The sequence below is a fragment of the Ahaetulla prasina genome, chromosome 6, assembly GCF_028640845.1.
Source record: "Ahaetulla prasina isolate Xishuangbanna chromosome 6, ASM2864084v1, whole genome shotgun sequence".
Lineage (NCBI taxonomy): Eukaryota > Metazoa > Chordata > Lepidosauria > Squamata > Colubridae > Ahaetulla > Ahaetulla prasina.
Genome location: NC_080544.1, coordinates 40,285,208 through 40,307,707, shown reverse-complemented (window position 1 = coordinate 40,307,707; position 22,500 = coordinate 40,285,208). Strand labels below are relative to the sequence as shown.

Sequence of the window (22,500 nt, the reverse complement as noted above, 5' to 3'; positions counted from 1 at the left end):
TTTCTTAAGTTTCCTAGCAGTTCTTTTTCCATACATCATGAGCATCAAATATTATTCACCTGTCAACTTCATATAAAAGTAGTCAAAGAAGATAGGAAACCTATTTGATGTTCAATGGAAGTATTTATAAATTCAATGGCTACTTTCCCTTTTATTGAAAAGGTCAGACCACAAAAACATTATGCCCATCAATTGTTTTCATGATATTCCTTCCACAATAGTCCACAGCTTAACTGGGCAAAGCCTAAATTCATAGAGAAGGAGAAGCAGATAAACAACTGTTTGTCAAAGAGATTAAGACATCTAGCCCGTATTAAATTACCATTTAAAAACAAGGAAGAGAAAGCAGAAAAATTGCAGAAAGAGAAAAAGATCCTGTGGTTTGTGTCAAGATGCCAGAATCAATCTGGAGACCACTTAGTAGTATTCTTATTTGTAAGATCAGATTGTAATTCTTAATTCATGTCCATACTGGAATTAATGGAAATGTATCTACCTTTCTTCCTAAAAGCAGCAATTCATCCCCCTGCTCCCTCCATAAATAAATGTCAAAACTTTGTGGCACTTTAAAGAAATGATTTGATTAACTGATACAGTATGAATGCTACAGCTCTCCTAAGAAACCAAAAGTATGGTACTTTATACATTCTTATTCTTCTGTTAAGGTAATATGTATGTGTATAGGACATGACAATCACAGTTATCCCAGAAGAGCTATTTCTAATTGGAGAGGCGTTTATGATTTTTTAAAAAAATGTCTACAAATCTTGATATTGTCAAATCTGCGGGACAAAATAAAAATGAGAAAGGTTCTCCTTTGTGCAGCCCTGATGATAGAATGCTGAAAAGTAAATGCTTTCCCACTTGGACAAAGAGCATTAACCGCCAATGCAGTTTTCATAGGTAAGATGTCCACAGCTCAATTTTTAGCTCTGTGGTATAAACAGGACAAACAGACTTTTTAAGCACCTCTGCTAGGGTGCTGGCAAAGACAATAGAACAAAAGAAGAGAGGATTTCCAGCTATCAAGAAGACAGAAACAAAATCCCAAATGGCTCTTCTGTGTTATCAAAAAAACGGGGTCGAGATTTAGATCTATGAGGATTTCAATCCAAACTAGAAAGATGATATTTTTGCATCATCCTCCGTAGGTCATTCACTAATTGCAGAGAATGAAGCAGCAGCAAGTGTAATGGTGGAGCAGGTTTCCACTTAGGCCACAGAAAGTAAAGCCTTCACCCTCTTCCAAACAGATGGCAAATGCCCACAACAGCTGCCCGGATGATGGAGACAGTGTCAGAAGGTGTGCCCTGGAGCTAATCCATAAACTGCAATTTATCAGCTCTCTAAATTCAAGAAAATCGTATGAAACACTAAATGCTAGAATGTTACTAACGTCCATTCAATAGACAATAATGATAGGGAGAGATTGGGGAAGATAAAGAGCACAAAATGGTTTATATATTTAATATAATGGTTTATTATATTAAAGGTTTATTAATAGTTATTTCATGGTTTATTAAACCCTACAGTTGGAATTTTTAAAATATGAATAGGTTTCATTCTGTATTATGCATATATACATATTATGCTACGATATGTAGCATATTTTAGGAGTTTTCTTCATCATACTCCAAAATGGCAGATTCTAATCTTTAAAACAGCTGAAAAGATTCCTTCAACAATACAGCTCTTGATGAAGAAATGTTCCTTAGATGTTATATTATAGCTTTTGCCTCCATAGGTTTCTCAGTTTCTATAGGATGCAGTGCAATTTAATGCCATGCACTGTCCCAGCTATTCCACATGAAATTCTTATTTGACATTGTGGGAATAACAATGAAAACAAGATATACTTGGAATTCTGTTGCAACAAATTCGGCTGTTCTGCTTCTGTCAATATTCCTGGTAAGACAGCTGATAAACGCACAAATTCAGGCTGCTATTGGTGATCTACATAAAAAAGGTAGATCCCTGGAGGGAAGGGTTTGAATTAGTTACATGTTAATTCTGGACAATGCCAGAAAGAAAATATAGAGGCATTTTATAAGCATGCCAAACTTTGTTTTAAAAATGAAAGAAGTTGTCCTTCTTAAAACTTTGACTGTAAGTCAATCCATCTCCTACCCCTGGGTCTGATCTGATGAATTTTTAATCTGATGAACTTTTAGTTAAATAAAATTGAGTACAAAATGGAGTGGACTTAACCTAGCTGATAAATCCCTAGTTGAGAACGGAGGATTTGTTGCCAGAGACCCAGACTGCAATGATATGCTGATGAGGTAATGGAGGAGGAGATACAGACATCTGCAGCCCCATCAACTTGGAATATTATCTGTGTGGTCTTGGATCTCTCTAAAAAAGCAAAGTCGAAAGTGAAAAAAAGTTGTGTTGCTGCCAAGACACAACATCTGGCAGTAAACCTGGGAATAATGGACTCTTGTAAAGATACAGTAGTTTAGTCTCGCACACATAGCTTTTCATATCCAATTAATCTATAATAACATTTCTTAGATTAGACAAACTTGATAGTGGATATTTTTTTTACCAGGGTGATAACTTGGAAAGCGATATAGCAGAGGCCTCTGGTCGTTATTTTCCAGGGTTATGCTCTTAAATGTGTTATAGGAAGACCCCAGTGTAAAAATATGCCAGGTTTCAGAAGACTCAGTTCCAAAAGTTGCCTAGGAAAGAAATCCTTTCCTTTGTTTCTCAGATTCATTGAACCCCAGTAAACATTAACCTGAGCTATATAGTAAATATCACGCTGCTCTGCATATGTCCACTCGGTATCCATGTGAATAAGCCTAACACAGGGAGAATTAACCTAAAAGTGAATTGGATTTGCTGGTAAGACAGTCAACAGAAGCAGAACTTCCAACTATGCCTGATAAAATTGGAACAATCATCTAAAATATTGATAGCTATAAAATTGGAACAATAATTTAAAACATTGATAGCTATAAATAGTCCCAGGGGAATACTTTGTCTCTGGATTCTAATGATCATTTGAAAGAGACACAGGTTTCTGTCACATATTCCATAGGATTGTTAGACTAAAGACAGTCTAGACTATTGGATCAGATATGACAAGGACAACTCCAGTATCCTTGGTTCTTCTGTTTTATGCAAAGTAAGATGGGTCAGGGGCTAGGAAATTGAGCTTGTCGTTTCGGCAGCTCAGCAGTTCAAATCCCTAGTGCTGCCGTGTAACGGGGTGAGCTCCCATTACTTGTCCCAGCTTCTGCCAACCTAGCAGTTTCAAAAGTACGTAAAAATGCAAGTAGAAAAAATAGGGACCACCTTCGTGGGAAGGTAACAGCGTTCCGTGCGCCTTTGGCATAGAGTCATGCTGGCCACATGACTACGGAGACGTCTTCGGACAGCGCTGGCTCTTCGGCTTTGAAACAGAGATGAGCACCGCCCCCTAGAGTCGGCAAAAACTAGCATGTATGTGTGAGGGGAACCTTTGCCTTTACCTTAAGTTGATATAATTCAGATTAGACCTTCTAGATTTCATTTCCCTGAATATTATTCATCTGTTCCAGATTTCTTTCAATTACCAGTCTAGAGACTGACCAGGGATTTAGGACATTCAAGTTGCCTTCTAGATATTATGCTGTTTTTCTGAGATCAGTTAATAGTGAGCAAAACAAGAATACTTGTTGGATTCTTTAAGAAAGGGCTGTTTCAGAAGTTATCCAAATAATCATTTCTGTTTTCTGGAATTACGTGATATTTTATTAACATATCATTTGTATTAACATGTTTCTTAAATTTTACAATGGAATTGGAAGACTATATCACTTCAGAATATAAAGTGGATCATTTCCTTGAAAAATATCTTTCTCAACATCTCACATCTAGAAAACGTGCAAATAATGTGAAACTGAAAGTTAATACATAGGATTTCGACAGGAAGAGAAAATCTTATGTCCTTGATTATTTCCTTAAAAGATTATTTCTTTTTTTAGGAACAGAACCTGTCAGGTAGGTAGCAATTTATAAAGCTATATGTCAAAACATTTAAATATTTTTTAAAGTAACATTATCCCTTGAAGGAGTAATGACATTACATGTAATGATATTCTTAAAATTATTTTGAAAAGAGTGCTGGCCCTCTTTCGTGTTGCTGCAATGGATATTTTATTGTTTTGTGCTCCTAGAGTTAGCAAGTAAAAGAGCAGTAAAGGAATGGAAAACACTAAGTGAGCTAGGTTTTCTAAGGACAATATTATATATCATTTGGAGGCATTAATCAATTATCTAATTGGCATGCCTGGATAATACACATTTGCAAATATGTTTTTACTGAATCCATGTTTAAAATTTTAGGTGTGTAGCAAAATATATAATGGCAGTGAGTTTATTCAGTACATTTCCACAACTTTATATATATCAGTGAAACAAAATAGCAAAAGCACTAGCACTTATATATCACTTCATAGTGCTTTACAGCCCTTTCTAAGCAGTTTACAGTGTCAACATATTGCCCACAAAAATCTGTCAGTAAAACTCTCATTTACCGACCTTGGAAGGATGGAAAAATGAGTCAACCTTGAGCCAGTCAGGATCGAACTCCTGGCAAACGACAGAGTCAGCCTGCAATACTGCATTATAACCACTGTTCCACCACAGCTCTTGCATATGACTGAAGGCTGCTATCATGATACTAGGGATAGCATTTTTCAGCCCATGGATCTCATACTAAGATCTCAAGACTATGGAAATTCAGCTACTAATGATTGTTGGCACAATTATTTGTGCTTCAAGTAGAGCAAAAGAAATAAGCCTCAATGCACTTATTTTACAACATTACATCCCCAAATAAGAAGGGGGTGAGGAGTCCCAAAATGTTCAGTCTCAAAAGAACGGTTGCAGGAACTCGGTATGTCTAGTTTAATAAAAAGAAGGACTAGGGGAGACATGATAGAAGTGTTCCAATATCTCAGGGGTTGCCACAAAGAAGAGGGAGTCGGGCTGTTCTCCAGAGCACCTGAGGGTAGAACAAGAAGCAATGGGTGGAAACTGATCAAGGAAAGAAGCAACTTAGAACTAAGGAGAAATTTCCTGACAGAACAATTAATAAGTGGAACGACTTGCCTGCAGAAGTTGTGAATGCTCCAACACTGGGAATTTTTAAGAAAATGTTGGATAACCATCTGACTGAGATGGTGTAGGGTTTCCTGCCTGGGCAGGGGGTTGGATTAGAAGACCTCGAAGGTCCCTTCCAACTCTGTTGCTATATTATGTTATGTTATGTTATATTACATTACATTACATTACATTACATTACATTACATTACATTACATTACATTACATTATATTATATTAATTATTATATTATAAAACTCAGTTACATCTCTGAAAACACAGAATAGTTAGTCCTGCAACTTTCAGGGAAAAATACATCTTCTAGCTAGAAAAAGATTCCCTTCCTACTCAGATCCAAATTTATTGCAAACTGGATTTTTTGCATGTTAACTTACGTAATGCAGGTGTTTTTTTTGCAAATGCAGATTTTCCACTTTTATAAACTATAAAAAGAATGAAGTGGCCCTAAACTTCTGCAGCCAAACTCTGATTTTAATATTATATTGAATTGGCTTGGTGTAAAACTTTGGATGGCCTGACATCAACTTAATAGAAAGTCACCACTGACACATGCATAGTATTATTTCACTATAGAGAAAGAGACTGCAGATAAAAAGTTTTTTGTTGTTGTTAGTTGCGAAGTCGTGTCCGACCCATCGCGACCCCATGGACAACGTTCCTCCAAGTCAGGATCAATTTCATTTGATAAAGCTATTTTAATGTTAATCAACAAAGCTACTTTAATACTAATTGCACCATCTCTATATCCAGGTTCACTTTTCTTTATTCCATTCTATTTGCTTGAGCTCTTAGCCTTGGGCTTTTCCTAACTAGGTGGGCTCCCAAGTTATGATTGTAGTCAGAGAAACTTTTCAACCAACTCCATCTGCTGAAAAGGCTACAAAAGCACTTGAGGAATTCAGATTTATATTTTCATTACTCTGAGACTGCTCTTGATGCCTCTTGAGCTTTAGCTTATACGGAATTCAGCAATCCTACTGAATTATACTTTGGTGACATTATACTTTGGTATTAGAACTGACTTCATATGGTTTTCTGAGAACTATTCAATGTGGCAGAGTTTTAATTTATGCAGTTCCAATTGTTACACTGCATTGCAATCTCTTGAGAAAAAAACAAAAGCCTTCATTTTCTGAAACAATCCAGAAACCAAAGATTCACATATAAGTATTTCTTTGATTTCCATGAAGTTTTGCTAATAATGCCTAAGCTTCGTTTGAAAAAAGATATAAGGTCTTCCCCCAAAAAACCCCTTGCTTGGCTTTTATAGTTAAATAAATTATTGACACTTGAGAACGTTTTGTTTGTTAAAATGTACAAATTAACGATTGGCTCCAAATCGTTATAATGCTGAAGTTAACTAGCTATGATTGTGTGTTTAGGACTACAGCAATTTTAAATAAATCTGACCTGGTTTCAAACCCCTTGGCCCCCTCAAAAATTACATAGACGGCATTGCTGAATTTGCTACTTGCTTTGAATCCTTGAGGCTTACTGTGCAATTATAAAAACATTTAAGTATGAGAATGCTAGAATTTGATGAAAAATTCCTGCCTTGTCCCATGAGTTATAAGAATACTCACGTTGGCAATATTTTTTGGGCACTTAACTTCCAATACGATGTATGTAGCTACTTAACTAGTGAACCAAAGTCCAATAGACAGATGAGGGAAGTTTTCGAAATCATTTATTATTAGAATGATCTGTTCCTTCTATCACATCAATCATATTACAGATAGTCCTCGACTTACAACTATACATCTAGTGACCGTTCAGTGTTACAATGGCAATCAAGACTGTTTCTCACACTTATGAATGTTGCTACATCCCAGTGCTTGGTAACTGGCATGTATTTAAATAGTTGCACTGTCCCAGGATCACGTGATCATCATTTTAATTTTCCCAGCCTGACTTCCGACCAGCAGTATCAATGATGGAAACCAGATTCACTTAATGACCACAGAATGTGTTTAACAAGTGCCGGATTTGCTTAACAACAGGGGTAAAAAAATATCGTAAAATGAGGCACAACTCAATAACTGCCTTGCTAGCAACAGGAATTTTGGGCTCAATTATGGTTGTAAATCCAGGACTACTTGTCAAGCAATTATAGCTTTTGAGTATTGAGTTCTAGAAAATATTGTTTTTTTTTAAAAAAAAAACCCTCTGCTTTGGGGCTTAAACTTATTTGAGCCCTCCTCTCAACTTAACATTCTTTTAGTTTTTCTCTATGTTAATAGTATTTTTTTTTCTCCATTAGTTTTTATTCAATGAAGTCTATCTTTCAATAAATAGGATTTGGGGAGAAAACATATCTAAATAATATTTTAACTGATTATTTTTGTCATTTTGAATGAGCAATATTGATCCAAGTGACCATTTCAAATACTTGAACATGGCTTGAATAACATCCTCCAACTGGCCCTTATTATCCTGCTAAATTGGACTATGCCATGGGCTCTTTGAATAAGATAGTCTATTGATCTAAATCGGGGTGAAAAAAATGTCATCCTCCAGATGTTGCTTAATTACATCTTCACCATTGGCCATGCTGAGAAACATAGTTTAGCAGACATCTGGAAAGCCACAGATTTCTTACTCCCAAACTAGATCAATAAGATTTTATCTACAGCAACAGCTGAGAACATCACAGTATGCTCAAACAGCAAAATAATCCACTAATTTATGCACCAATCATTGGTGAATCTACAGTAGAATATCCTTAAACCTGATTCGGAAGACATGAAATGCTTATCTGGTTTTAGGTGACACATATAGGTAGTCTTCAACATATGACCAGAATTGAGCCCGAGATTTTTATTGCTAAGTGAAACATTTGTTAAGTGAATGTTGCCCCATTTACGACCTTTGGTGTCACAGTTGTTAAGTGACCACTGTAGTTGTTAGGTTAATAAGTGAATCTGTCTTTCCCATTGACTTTTCTTGTCAGAAGGTCACAAAAAGTGATCACATGATCCTGGGACACTGCAACTATTGTAAATATGAGTCAGTTGCTAAACATCCGATTTTTGATATTGTGACTAATGGTTCTAAGACTATGTGATTAATGGTTCTAAGTGTGAAAAACGGTCATAAGTCACTTTTTTTCAGTGCCGTTGTAAATATGAATAGCCACTAAGTGAACTGTTGTAAGTCGAGGACTACCTGTATATGTTGGAATTCTCAGTGCAATTAAAGGGATAGTTATACAGTAGTTTCTATCAAATCTTCTAACAAACATGTTTAGAACTTCAACCATAGATAAACCTATGCCTACAAGTCAATCATATAGAATAATTCAATCTACATGCAAAACATATACAGTTTTGTACAATTAGATTATGTAATCATCTAATAAGTATGTCTATCTCTTAGTTCGGTAAGGGCAGTAGGTTAACATTCTTAAATAATGGGCTGTATTATTTCTATATTCTAAAAAAATCTGCAGAAGTTGCAATAGGAAATATTCAAATATGGCCAGTATGAATGGTTACTCGCCCACTTAGGAATAAATTTGTTCACTGAACAAATGACACAGCATTTCCACTTTCTGAGTGTTATTTGTGTATTTTGTTTGTGTATTTTAAAAATGTAATTATTATTTAATCTAAGAAAGAAATTGTTTGGATTATATCAAAGAAATAATCCAGACAGTAATTCAAAATGAAAAAAACCTGAAGATCAATCTATTACATAAAGGTACAACATTGCTAATGATGTTAAAACAATTTTAATTTTAGAGGATGTCTAAAATATCTAAATATTATCTAAAACCGTAAATGTTCATCTTGTGACATAAAAGTACAGCAAGTTAATATGTAGAAAAATATGGCATTTTAAGTGTACATTTCACTATGTACATTCATTCTTTTATTAATATAACAAAGCCTTTAACTCCTATGATATTGAAATATGAATAGTATATTGAAGTAAACAGTATATTCTATTTTAAGCATTAAATACTCCTAGGTGCTTCCATAATTGAGATATATTTTAATAATGCAAACCTTAGTTGTGCTTGTCTGTCTTCATATTTGTGGCCTTATTTGGTGATAGTCTTCCCATGGGTACTATAGCTAAATATAGAGATTTCTCCTATCCATTAAAGACTGAATTGCAGCATACTCTTTTATAGATATATTATGAAAAACAGGATTTTCCCCTTTGATTCATCTTAATTTGTAGTTTCTGCGATAGCATTCCTTTAAATTATTTTGAATCTCATCCTCTCTTCTGATAGAGAAGTACAGTGATCTTGAAAATGCTACAGATTTCAATAATCAAATGTTTACCAAAGGTAATTCATGTATCGAAGCAAAGATCATGAGAGTCAACATATGATGAGGGGAACTGTTCTCCATTTTTACTACAGTATTCAGAAGCTGGAGAATTACTTTTTAATTACATCCTACAATTATATGTGCCTCTCCAATTAGCATTATATGAGGAAATTTAATCCAGATTGTCTTTATACAAAGTGAAATATAGAATGTAAACAACAGATAATGTTTATAGATACCTACAAGCACACTACTATTCCAATGCTTTAAACCAGGTTTCTTATATCAAATTATTTTTCCTTTGGTAAAAAAATCAAACCAGAGTGAACAATAATAATATATCCTACTAATCAAGTATCATATCTTCAATATGATGCAACAAACATCAATAAAACAAGAAGAAATGAGAAAATGAACCATTAATAAAAGTCCAACTACATAATTGTGGTATTTAAGTCTAAGTACTATTGCTATTGCTCATAAATGCCCAGATAAATAAATGAATCAATCAGACAAGAATTGTCAATAAAGCTGATAACGCAAACATTTGTTGGGGAAGAATAACCCAAAATCAGGAGGCCACCACATCATGGTGGTTTCATATTAAATACATTTCAGTATTGATAGTACGAAATAGGTCTCCCATTGAGTTGTTTGAAACAATGTTAATCTCTATCATGTTAGAATTCTTGAGATTAAATTTCCAGATACCTTTACCAAAGCCAGGCTAACCTACATCTTATTATAAAATCTCTAGCAAGATAATTGGAATATGAATAAAATATACACAGGGTAGTTGTATTCCAGGGGTGTCAAACTCAAGGCCTGGAGACTGGATCCGGCCTGTGGGGTTCTTAGATCTGGCCCATGATGCTGCCCTGGAAACAGCAAAGGACCGGCCCGCAGTGCTTCTGCCAGCGAAAATGGGCTCCCAAGCTCCGTTTTCGGCTGTCATGACCTCCTGTAACCCTCTTCCAGTGAAAATGGAGTCTGTTTTTGCTGGCAGAGGCACCGCAGGCCAGTCCTTCGCTATTCCCAGAGCTCAGGACCCTTTTCCTGGCAGAGCGCTCGGGCTGCCACAGGCGCCCCCAACAGGAGTGATGTTGAGCTAGACACGCCCCCCCAGCACCCCCCCCCCGAGGACAAACACAACCCTGATGCGGCCCTCAATGAAATCAAGTTTGTCACCCCTGCTGTGTTGGATTAAAGAAGTACATTTCTCCTTCTAGATTTACTCATTTCCAGAAGATGCTGTTTACCTCAATTCTGGATCTGATCCACCATCTTGTCTAGATTCAGGTCAGTTTACTAGTCATTACCATCTACTTTACATATGCCTTCATGGCCTCAGATGATATAGAGAAATGATTCTGATGTCATGTTACTTCTCTTTCCTAGATTTTTAAAATCTTATTTCTCATTGATTTCATATAGATGAAAGATATACAACTTTAACTGGGCCAGAGGCTGTGTTTGGTCTTTAACCAGCATGTAAGTGACCGCTTTCTGGAAAACAAAGGATAAGATCAAGATAAAAGTTTAATTTTAATTCAACCAGATACATTTTACATTATTACCCTTTAGTCTTATATTGGATAATTTTTGCTTTATGTCTCATTAAAAAGTATAATTTGGTAGTAACTTTTGAAAATAGTTGGCCCTGAGTCCAAAACTTCAAAAAACCTTGTACAGCTCTGAAATATTCAAAGGTTTACCTTTTGTGAAGATGATCTTTAAAACAAAGTATGCAATCTCAGACATATTCTACATCAAATGTAAACTATACAAGTAAACTCACAATAATGTGAGTTAGATGTGCTGTTGTTGTCTTTGTTATATCCTGGCAAATGTTCTATGTTTATCAAAATTATACACTATGTTTTTGCGTTTCTTTTTAGAATTAGAATGTAATGTATGTAAGGTAATAAAAACATTATTACTTTTTATTTTCTCATATTGTGTTTAACATATTGGGGTTCTATTTATAGATACTTTTGGGGGTATTTGGGATTGTGTTTCCCCAAAAATAAGACCCTGTCTTATATGAACCTTGAAATAAGTGCTTGGCCTTATTGCCATGCGCTCAAAAGCCCAATTGGGATTATTATCAGGGGATGTCTTATTTTGAGAGAAACAGGGTATTTATAGATACCATTTATGTTTTTACTTTGTTCCCATTTTTTAAAAAATTACCATACATTCCTTTTGCATTATTTTGATATTTAATTTACATCATTTTACATTGGTTTGTGTGTTTCAATGATAGTTATTATTTGAAATATACACTGTAAACTATCTTTTGTTTTTGTTTTTTTAATTCACTGAGATTGCCTTTGGAATTAAATATATTGTTTTCTTTTCCATTTTCTTTTATTTGGAGTGCCATGTGAGAAGGACATTAATTTAATAGCTCTAGAAACTATGCATTGGAAAGGTTTGATATATTATCAGTTTAACTCTTTATTGACTCTCACAAAATTATATGGAAGAAAGTCTATTATATGGAATACGCATGTGCTGGATATATAAATATATGTGTGCAAGTCTTTATGTGTACATGTATAGTGATAGTAAAACAGCGGCCCCCAATCTTTTGGGCACCAGGGACCGGTTCCATGGAGAGAAGTTTTTCTGTGGATCGGAGGGGGCATGGTTTTGCATCCTGCCTGCATCCTGCAGAAGGGGCTTTGCTGTTTTGCACTGACCTGTTGCTGGCATACCGCGGACCAGTGTCAGTCCACGAATTGGGGTTGGGGCTCCTGGCAGTCGTACCTAATATTCCTTCCTCTTCCTATTTTATCCTTTATAACAATCCTGTGCGGTGACTTGGGCTGCAAGAGAGTGACTGGTCCAAAATCACCCAGCTGACTTTCATGCCTAAAATGGGACTAGAACTCACAATTTCCTGATTTTTAGCCTGATGTCTTCATCATTAGACAAAAATGGCTCTAATTGATGGTTCCTGTGGATTGTTCCTTACCATGAACAAATCGTAGCTTTAGGATTACATTCCCTGATCCCCATCATTCACTACATTTCCTCTCCTTATATGATTTGCACTGAAAATCAGAAATTCTGTACTCTAGGTAGCTTCATCAACTTTATTTCATGAATATGTAGTTCTCTATATGGTCAACATGATGCGGCAAGGAACATTCCTTAAATAACATATGGGTAGATCCACAGATCAATTTTTTCTACTTTGAGATCTGAGATGAGATTTGGAATGGTCCAATTTAAAACACAGTTATTGCCACTGAAATTCTTTCATAATGATGCTAAACAAGATCTTTGTGGAATAATGTTATCTTAGAGCATTAGAAGGATTCAGTAGCACTGTTGAAAGGATTATTACATCAACACTACCTACTCCAAAGAAGTAAAAAATGCTTCCCAAAAATACATTTTCAATATATATACATTGAATGAGATACACACACATAGATACATATACACACACATACATAAATATAAATATATGTATGTGTTTGTGTGTATACATTTAAGTATACATATTGAAAAGACATTTTCCTTCATATGTCATATAAACTAAACATAAAAATGTAATCTAAGAATAAATGTATAAGCAAAATAAGTTACTTTGCATGCAACTAAATTTTAGTAGATATTAAGTAGAAAACTTTTTTTTTAGGAGGAAGAGGAAGAAACGAAGGCTTTGTTAGTGTTAATTTCCTCATTTATGGGGCCAGAGAGACAATAATTACGCCATGGTTCAGAAAATCAGTTTCCCCTTTAACTGACGCTGCCTCAATCTGGAGAAGTTGAGCCAGTTGTGATGCAGCGATCAGACTTTGGTCATAGCTACTTGAAAAAATAAAATAAAATAAAGCACTTTCTGATGATAGACAAATGTGTCTTGTTAGCAACAGCCAAAAAGCGCTTGACTTGTACTAATAACAAAAAGGCCATGCTGGTCACCGTGGGTCTAAAGACGAAGCACCCTGTCACTGCCTTGGTTGGGAAATTAGCAAATAATGTTCCTTTTCTTTGATAAATGGATGACAGTTCTCTCTCACCAATCATTTTTTAACATTTTGATGCATGTCTATGATCCCGCCGGAGGAACAGAAAAGTTTACTGGCCCTCAATTTTCAGATGATGAATGGAACACTCTAAATGTGCGATTTCTGTATGAGGTATAGTTCATTTTAAGCACTTCGAGTAAATGGGTGTCACTGATTAGAACAAATAGTCTACTTGTGCAATAGCACAAATGGTATGTCTCATTCTTCTGGTCCCCTCTGAGACAGAAAAGAAGAGGGACAACAATGACCATGTAATACTTATTGGAACCACGGCTGTTTAAACTGAACAATTTTAGGCGATCCAAACATCTAATCACTATGACAGGTTACTTAAAGCACCTATTTTTAATGTTTGTTATTGGCCTAATTAAATGCTTATTGTGCTAAGAATCTAAAGCCGCATAAAAAGACATTGCTAAAGAGAATACTTTTTTTTCTGTTTCTGCTTCCATAAAATGTTTCAGGTTATACATGCCTGCTAAATTATAAAATGGGAAACCATCGGTTGAAATCATTTTAAAAATCAAATTAGAACACAGATGTAATCCTATAGGAAGACAATATTATCTGTCCTACTTTCTTCCTGACAATCGGTATTAGTCCAACATCCGATAAACGAATGCCTAATCCCGTAAAAAGAGAATGCTGTTTTAGGGATAATGAAAAAGTGAAATATATATAATCTTTAAGAGTGCGAAAATATGGCAGCAATTGTTCTTTTAAAAGGCTAGCTCACACATGTGAGCAAATCACTATTTGTGTTTTATTAATTATTTTTCACAATAGCAGAGCTGTTCTGTGGTAACGAACCATAATTGAATATGTACAAGAAATGATCAGATGGTTTGAATTTAACTAAGGCATTAGCTTTTAGTTTAGCATAGTAAAAATAGTATGATTTGTGGGAGGCAATTAACAATCATTTGCTCTGTGGATACAAGTAATTTGTTTAAAGAGCACTGACCTATGAGACAGCTAGTTTGTGTTGGCTGTGATGGAAAGGAGCTATTGACTCTGAACACAGTATAACAGCCCCACTTGGAAAAAAAAAATCACACTGGAAATTTACACAAAAGGTCCTTAAAACACTTAAAGCTTGAGGTCTTTTCATAAGGTGAAGTGGGTTAAAATGACAGAAACTAGCCAAAGTAGAATAAGATACAGATAGGCGAAATATGGAACCTTCAAAGAACCAGCAATCACCTAGCTACAAAAATAAATTATTTTCCATATTATTTTTGGAGGAGTAATTTTTAGCCCTTAAACATTCTATTAATCGAGTGATTATTTTCTAAGATTTCATAAGAAAGAAATAGAGTGTATCGAGAAATAATTGTTGTTTTCTTAGGTGAACGGTATTACAGACCTAGAAAAATAAATAAGTTTTTAAAAATGTATTCATTTATCATATAGTATAGCTGCCCAATCTCACATGAAGGTGGCTCTGGATAGCAAACAACATTTAAGTAAAACAAAACAAAACATAACAACTGAACTTTAAAATAGCTATTAAAAAGGTAATAAAAAAACAAGAGAGAATGATATTAGTCACATTAAGGGAGCCATCACAACATCTTCTTGGTGTCTTAGTAACCCTCAGGCCTCCTGGCATAATCTGCTTTTGAGGGACTTGAGGAATGTGGGAGGGCTGTAGCTAACTTCACTTCCAAGGGGAGAAGATTCCCTAAAGCAGGTGCCACCTTTTAGGACCTGCCAAATGTAATTCCCAAGCAAATGGCATGACTTGTCTGCCAAAGACTATAGCATGTATAGACTTTGTCTGCCAAATAGTTCAGACTCAACATTTGGTCTCTAACCTCTCTTGGATTAGCTTTCTCTAAAGTACCCATAGTTTGTTGTATTTAGAACAGTGATGGCTAACCTTTTTGCCATCGCGTGCCAGGAAGGGCGGGCGGGGGGGTTGTGCATGCACGTTTCCACATCCATAATTCTATGTGCCCCACCCCCGCACATGCGACCCCTCCACTTCCCCGCTTGTGGCACGTGATGCCCCAGTAGGCCCATTTTTCTCTCTCACCTGGTTCCAGAGCCACTTTAGGAGTCTGGGGAGGGTGAAAACCTCCCCCGGAGGCCCTCCAGAGGCCAGAAACAGCCCCTTTGCCAACTTCTGGTGGGGCCGGAGCTGATCTGGCGTGCCCACTGATATGGCTACGCGTGCCACCTGTGGCACGCGTACCATAGGTTTGCCATCATGGATTTAGAGTATGTGTGCTAAAAATTATGTCCTTCATTATTATTAACATCTTTAATTGAGCAAAAGTTGACCATATGAAGGAAGAGAGAGGAAGTAGCCAAGATGAAAACAACCACCTAAACCAAGCCAAACTTGAACAGTAATATCTGTTAACATTGACCTGTAGTTGTAACTGAAGTCAATACATTGCTAAGTTTTTTTTGTCTATAAGTTATGCAAAATTCACCAAATTTGAAAACAGTAATTCACTCTACCAAGAAAATAGTAACATGTATTCATCCAAGTAATTCAGTTTCATAAAGCTACCTGTATAATTATTTCCCACACTTTCAGCGGCGTGCTTAAAAATACTAACTGTAACATAATTTCATTTAGGAGCATACAAATCCCAATTTTGGTATAATCAAATAACATTGCATGGCTTGTAATGTCATTAAAAAGTAACCTGATATATTTCTTGTAAGAACCGCCAATGACTACTAGCAAATAAAATGATGAATCAACCTTCAGAAAACTCCTTAACCTGAATACACCAGGATTTTATTCTTTCAGGTAAGAACTATTTTAATTGTCATTAAACAAGCAAGTGATACATGACTTGACAAATATTAAAACAAGTATTACACTCACTTATTAATTTGCACCATTCTCTTTTAAATGCAGCAAATATCTCATTAATTTAATTTTAGGTGCCCACCAGTTTATATTTTACAGTCCGGAAGGCAATTTACTAACTGGCAATTACATACAGAATGATTGTTAATTCTGCTCCTAAGTGCTAGCTGCTTGAAAACTGTTACATCTCTCTAATTTCTGACCTTCTTACAACAAGGGTGAGGTACATTGGGAATAGCAAGGCCTAGCAGAGAAGAGCTGGACATGTCATTTGTGACTCATTCTTTTAATTCACCGTGCTAATCAACTGAACTGCCACAATCTCCCAAGGTAATTGTATCTTTACAATAGTTGAAAGCAGCAGGCTAAAAGGCATAGATAGATGGTATAAGGGACCTTCCCATCCTTCTGAGAATTAGCACAGCAACCGCTCTCTCCATGCGGTTCATGGAGTCCAGGATTGTGGAGTGTTTTAAATTGGGTAGTTTTATATCAACCTACACGTATCCTTTATATGCCTTCACTTCTGTACTTTGGAAGCTTCTTTTGCACACTGTACCCTTGTTTCATTCTTCTCCAGCTTTATTACCCTTTGTTCCACCTCATGCTGAGAAGGTTAAATGTTAGAATGCCAAGCCAGACTGCAAGCATGGTGGGATACTGATGAGAACCAGATGCCCTGGAGATTCTAGCCCTCCCTCTTATGGGACAACATAATTTTCATATTGTGAAATACAGTGAAGTTTGGCTCAGTTTTCAGTGGTGAGTGTAATTTCCAATGATTATCTCATTGTCCCCATCAATTTCGGGGCAATACAAATCAGACTGAAGTTTCCAGGTCAGACAGGCTGTGACCTTACCCTTCCTCTTACTTTCTCTAGCCATGTAGTACCTGAGACGTATAGTAACTTGTAGCTTTTTTTATTTGTAGGCTTCCAGTAAATTAATTGCAGCCAGAACGGTTTTAGTAACTTTGATTCTCTGAAATGCCATTCGTTCACATGTCCCATGACTTCTTGGGACAAAGAATACATTGACCAATGTAAGAGTGTGGATTTTAAAACACTTTTAAATTGTGAATTGTGATTTTAAATTGTGAAAATTGCCATTAAAAAGCTACTAAATAAATTAAATTCATCTGCCAAGACTGGATTCTCATTAGTACATGCAATAAAGTCATTGGAACTACCCATTTAGTATGGAACTTATTATTTGCTGCTTTTAAAAACAAAACAGTCCTACACAAACATACACACACTACATATACAAACACACACATACACTGCTACTTAAATAGTAAACAGGGCTATTACTGAAAAAAAAATCAAAATTATTAGGTAACAGTTGTAGTATCACACTTGCAATTATTACAATATTCTAATCTCTCTCTCTCTTTCTCTTTCATCATGTTGTCAACTTAACTATTTAAAAAACATAACACCTAGATTGGTTATTTAACTTTATTGTGGTCATTAACCAACACATACGCCACTACATGTTTACTGGACCTGTGTCCTTCCTGGCTGGTACTGGCCACTCAGGAGGTAACACGAGGCTGGCTCCAGAGGATTATTAACGCTTCTTTGTTGGAAGGGGTTTTCCCTGCCGCCTTGAAAGAGGCAGTGGTGAGACCCCTCCTCAAGAAGCCCTCTTTGGATCCAGCTATTTTGGGTAATTACCGTCCAGTCTCCAACCTTCGCTTTGTTGCGAAGGTTGTAGAGAGTGCTGTGGCGCGACAGCTACCCCAATACCTGGATGAAGCCATCTATCTAGACCCGTTCCAGTCCGGCTTCCAACCCGGATACAGCACGGAGACAGCTTTGGTCGCATTGGTGGATGATCTCTGAAGGGCCAGGGACAGGGGTTATTCCTCTGCCCTGGTCCTATTAGACCTCTCAGCGGCTTTTGATACCATCGACCATGGTATCTTGCTGCGCCGGTTGGGGGGATTGGGAGTGGGAGGCACCGTGTATCGGTGGTTCTCCTCCTATCTCTCCGACCGGTCGCAGACGGTGTTGACAGGGGGGCAGAGGTCGACCGCGAGGTGCCTCACTTGTGGGGTGCTGCAGGGGTCGATCCTCTTGCCCCTTCTGTTCAACATCTATATGAAGCCATTGGGTGAGATCAGTGGCTTCGGGGTGAGATACCAGCAGTACGCTGATGACACCCAGCTGTACTTTTCCACCCCGGGCCACCCCAATGAAGTTGTTGAAGTGCTGTCCCGGTGTTTGGAAGCCGTACGGGTCTGGATGGGGAGAAACAGGCTCAAACTTAATCCCTCCAAGACGGAGTGGCTGTGGATGCCGGCATCCCGATTCAGTCAGCTGCAGCTGCAGCTGACTGTTGGAGGCGAGTTATTGGCCCCAAATGATAGGGTGCGCAACTTAGGTGTCCTCCTGGATGAACGGCTGTCGTTTGAAGATCATTTGACAGCCGTCTCCAGGAGGGCCTTCCACCAGGTGCCTGGTTCAGCAGTTGCGCCCCTTCCTTGATCCGGATGCCTTGTGCACAGTCACTCATGCGCTCGTTACCTCTCGCTTGGATTATTGTAATGCTCTCTACATGGGGCTCCCCTTGAGGTGCACTCGGAGGCTTCAGTTAGTCCAGAATGCAGCTGCGCGGGTGATAGAGGGAGCTACGCGTAGCTCCCATGTAACACCGCTCCTGCGCAGACTGCACTGGCTACCTGTGGCCTTTCGAGTGCACTTTAAGGTTTTGGTTATGACCTTTAAAGCGCTCCATGGCTTAGGGCCTGGGTACTTACGGGACCGCCTGCTGTTACCGCATGCCTCCCACCGACCCGTACGCTCTCACAGAGAGGGACTTCTCAGGGTGCCGTCCGCCAAGCAATGTCGGCTGGCGGCCCCCAGGGGAAGGTCCTTCTCTGTGGGGGCTCCCACACTCTGGAACAAGCTTCCCCCAGGCTTACGCCAAATACCCGACCTTCGGACCTTTCACCGTGAACTGAAGACACATCTTTTCACTCACGCGGGGCTGGCTTAAGTTTTATCGATTTTAAATTTCTTATTACTAATTTTAAATGGGGTTTTAGTTTTTTATATATTTTAAAGTTTTTAGGCTAATTATAATAAGTTTTTTAACTTGCATTTTAAATTGTATATTGTATTGTCTGTTTTTTACTTTTGCCTGTACACCGGCCCGAATCCTTCGGGAGAAGGGTGGTATAAAAATCAAATAAATAAATAAAAAATAAAATAAATAAATAAGAGCTAGGTTAAAAAGATCAAAATAAACTCATCATGATTTATCTCTATGGAACCTTTTCAATAATCTACTGCTGCTATTTTCTCATGAGGTTGCAGAAGGCTTTCAGGTAATTTATTGTTAGTTTATTGCAACTTAGATACAATACATATGCTTTTGAAGTCTGAGGTTCAGTCACTTCAGAAAACGTTTTAGAAATGTAGGATTTAAGTTATGTACAGACATTGGTTTTTAACCAGACTAATGGTGAAATGCTCGACCCTGTTGTACTTGCAGAATGAAATCACTGTGACTATGGAAGAGGCAAGATTTGCATCAAAATGTCATCCTCCATAGCCATTTCTTGTTCCTTCATAATAGACACCTTTATGGATGATCGAGGTTAGCTATCAAGCATGATTTTTTAAAATATCCACAATAAAGACTCTTAATACTTAGACAATTAGTGTTTAGCCTTATACATACTTTTACCCTTCATTTCTTTTAATTGTGTGTTAAAACAACAACCACAGACCATTTTATAATTAATTCCAAATATTTTCAAATGGGACATTTGGGGGGTGGGGAGTGCTATTTCAATATGTATTCAAACTTAGTATAAATTTAAGATTTATGCATTACCATAATCTATCTTGTATATTTTTGTCTTTTTATTCTAGTCCTATGCTTTATACAGACTTATTTTTAATGAGTCTACCAAAGCTCTACAGGAATCATATGTACGATAAACATATCAGCTGAGTTTTTTTCCCTGAGATTATGCATTCGCAAACAAATACATATTTGGCTTAAAGATGGAACTATCTACGTGCCCCTATTGATGCCAAAGACTCTTTTTATTTCCAGATCTGATACCCTAAAAATATCCAACATGCCATCATCATAATCAATGATTACTTCCTTTACTTTGGGTATGACATATGTCCATCACATATGTCATTGATGCTCTTTTTACAGATTTTTATCTAATTCTTTATTTAAGAATTCTAATGAAATATTTAGAAATGGTTCTTGAGAAAACCCATTTCACATAAGTTCTGACGAACTCCCTGATTTACTTTTTGAAAATTTAAACACAATTTAAATACACATTAGCTAACATCTTGCAGAATACTTCTCTTTTTCCACTATATAAATATTCTCATTCTCATCTCCCCCCATCCCTCACACACACATACAGTACATTTAAATTTTCTCATAAACCTCTTACACTGGGATAAATCTATCAGAGGCAGTTCAATTAATCTGGATCAAGTGACTGGATAATTTAAAATATGAAAGTGACACTTTTTCCCTCATATTTCCAACTCTATTGGAAATACGATTTTAAGTTTACATACCCAGATTTAATATTTCTCATGGCCACAGAAAGCTTCCCAATAAAAATCTTTCTCCCTCAATACATACATATACAATTTACATAGGATCAGTACAATTTATAAACCATTGTGTCCATTCTTGATAACATGTTCCTCCTGATAAAATTGTCAGTAAAAATTATTACAACTACATTTGGCTTTTTAATCTAGTATGCTCTTTGGATTTTTTTTTAAGAGTAAACAATAGTTTACATACAAAGAGGTTAGTATTTGCAAAAATTGAATTTGTTTCTTTCATTACATATCACAGTAATATTTGCTTATAATAATTACTGTAACCATAATTTATGCCTACAATATACATATAGTGAGGTCTACATTTATGAAATATAATGTTAAAGAAAAATATTTAAAACATAATATTATGCAATAATGGACCACAGTGTCCATTCATTAATTTGAACAAAATTTAAACTTGTCTATCTTACCGCAACTCAAAACAATTTAATTCTTCTAGAGGATTCTGTAAATCTTAAGCCTGCACACATGTAATCTACATAAATTTGGGTCAGGGAACATATATATCTATTACGGTATTATAATTCTGTACAGTTTTAAAATTTATTTTTTATTATGTTATGGAATTACAATTGTTGATACTGCATTAATACATATGAAATTACTGTAGAGCTTAATTAATTAAACAATAAGCTTTCTTTTAAATTAAAATGTAATTGGAATGGACATAAAAAATATTGACTTTGAATTAATAAATTCAGTGTTAGTTGAATAAGGAGTTTCTTCCGTGGAATTAAGGATGACTGATCCATCATTTTAAAGCCACTGACAGCAAACAAGAAATTTTACAGTTTTCCTGCATCATTAAAACATGTAAAATTCAACATAGAGGTATCAGAGAAACAGTTACCGGTATAGACAAACCGTCCAGGAGCACCTTTACAGAACTGTTTGGACTTGTAGGAGAGGGTTACTTCAACAACTCCAGGAATGTGCCGTGGTGGAGTTTGAACTCTGATGGCATGGGGTGTTATCAGCTATAAAAATGACGTAATAAATAAAATATTAGTCTAATGTATTCTGATAATACTTGCATTTATCAGCTTGCAGAATGAGTCTCAATCGTATCACCTTATCAAAATACTGCTATCTGGCTATCACACCACAAGATTAGGATATTAGCAAAGACTTTGTTAAAAAATGGAAAATATATCTAATGATTCTTGGTTTAAATTTCCCGGAAAGGCCACAGGGCACCATTTGTATGAAAATTGCCTCCATATGTTTCCTTAAACCTGCTCTGAATAATTTTTAAAATTGTCCAAGTGTATCTAGAAAGTCCCCAAAACGGGCCTTCTACTAAAGGCTTATGAAGTGCCTTGTGTATATTTTCCTACGTTTAGCCCAATGCCACATGTGAATTCAAAATTCTGATGAAAAAATTTAGAAATAAGACATCATAATACTATATATTACGAAACTCGGTATTTACTCGACGTGTCTGCCTCCCCACAAGTCTTTTGCAGAACAACCTTCATCCATAACTTACCTCACTCCACACTAACATAGTTCCGAAAACAACTTGCAAGCCATCAAAGAAGTTGTCGCCGATTATGATGACTGTTGCTCCACCAGTTGTCCAACCTTCACTGGGGCTAATTGCCTT

General features: G+C 36.4%; 1 protein-coding gene and 1 long non-coding RNA gene across 9 annotated transcripts in view; one reads left to right on the top strand and one right to left on the bottom strand.

The window, feature by feature from the left end:
* Positions 1-10,958, top strand: part of LOC131200927 (uncharacterized) — a 17,063-nt gene extending 6,105 nt beyond the window's left edge. The window contains exons 2-3 of the long non-coding RNA XR_009155734.1: positions 10,626-10,695; positions 10,831-10,958. This is a non-coding gene — a long non-coding RNA (uncharacterized LOC131200927). The remainder of the gene's footprint in view (positions 1-10,625; positions 10,696-10,830) is intronic.
* The window catches only part of EBF3 (EBF transcription factor 3), a 207,855-nt gene that overhangs the window by 33,313 nt on the left and 152,042 nt on the right, over positions 1-22,500 (bottom strand). For all 8 annotated transcript variants that reach the window (XR_009155729.1, XR_009155728.1, XR_009155732.1 and 5 more), the window contains exons 9-10: positions 22,384-22,500; positions 21,745-21,871 (exon numbers count right to left, since the gene is read on the bottom strand). The exon at positions 22,384-22,500 is cut by the window's right edge and continues 14 nt beyond it. Coding sequence is in view for 2 of the 8 variants with exons in the window: in XM_058188337.1 (XP_058044320.1) it covers positions 21,745-21,871; positions 22,384-22,500 (244 nt within the window). In the remaining 6 variants the exon portion in view is untranslated. The remainder of the gene's footprint in view (positions 1-21,744; positions 21,872-22,383) is intronic.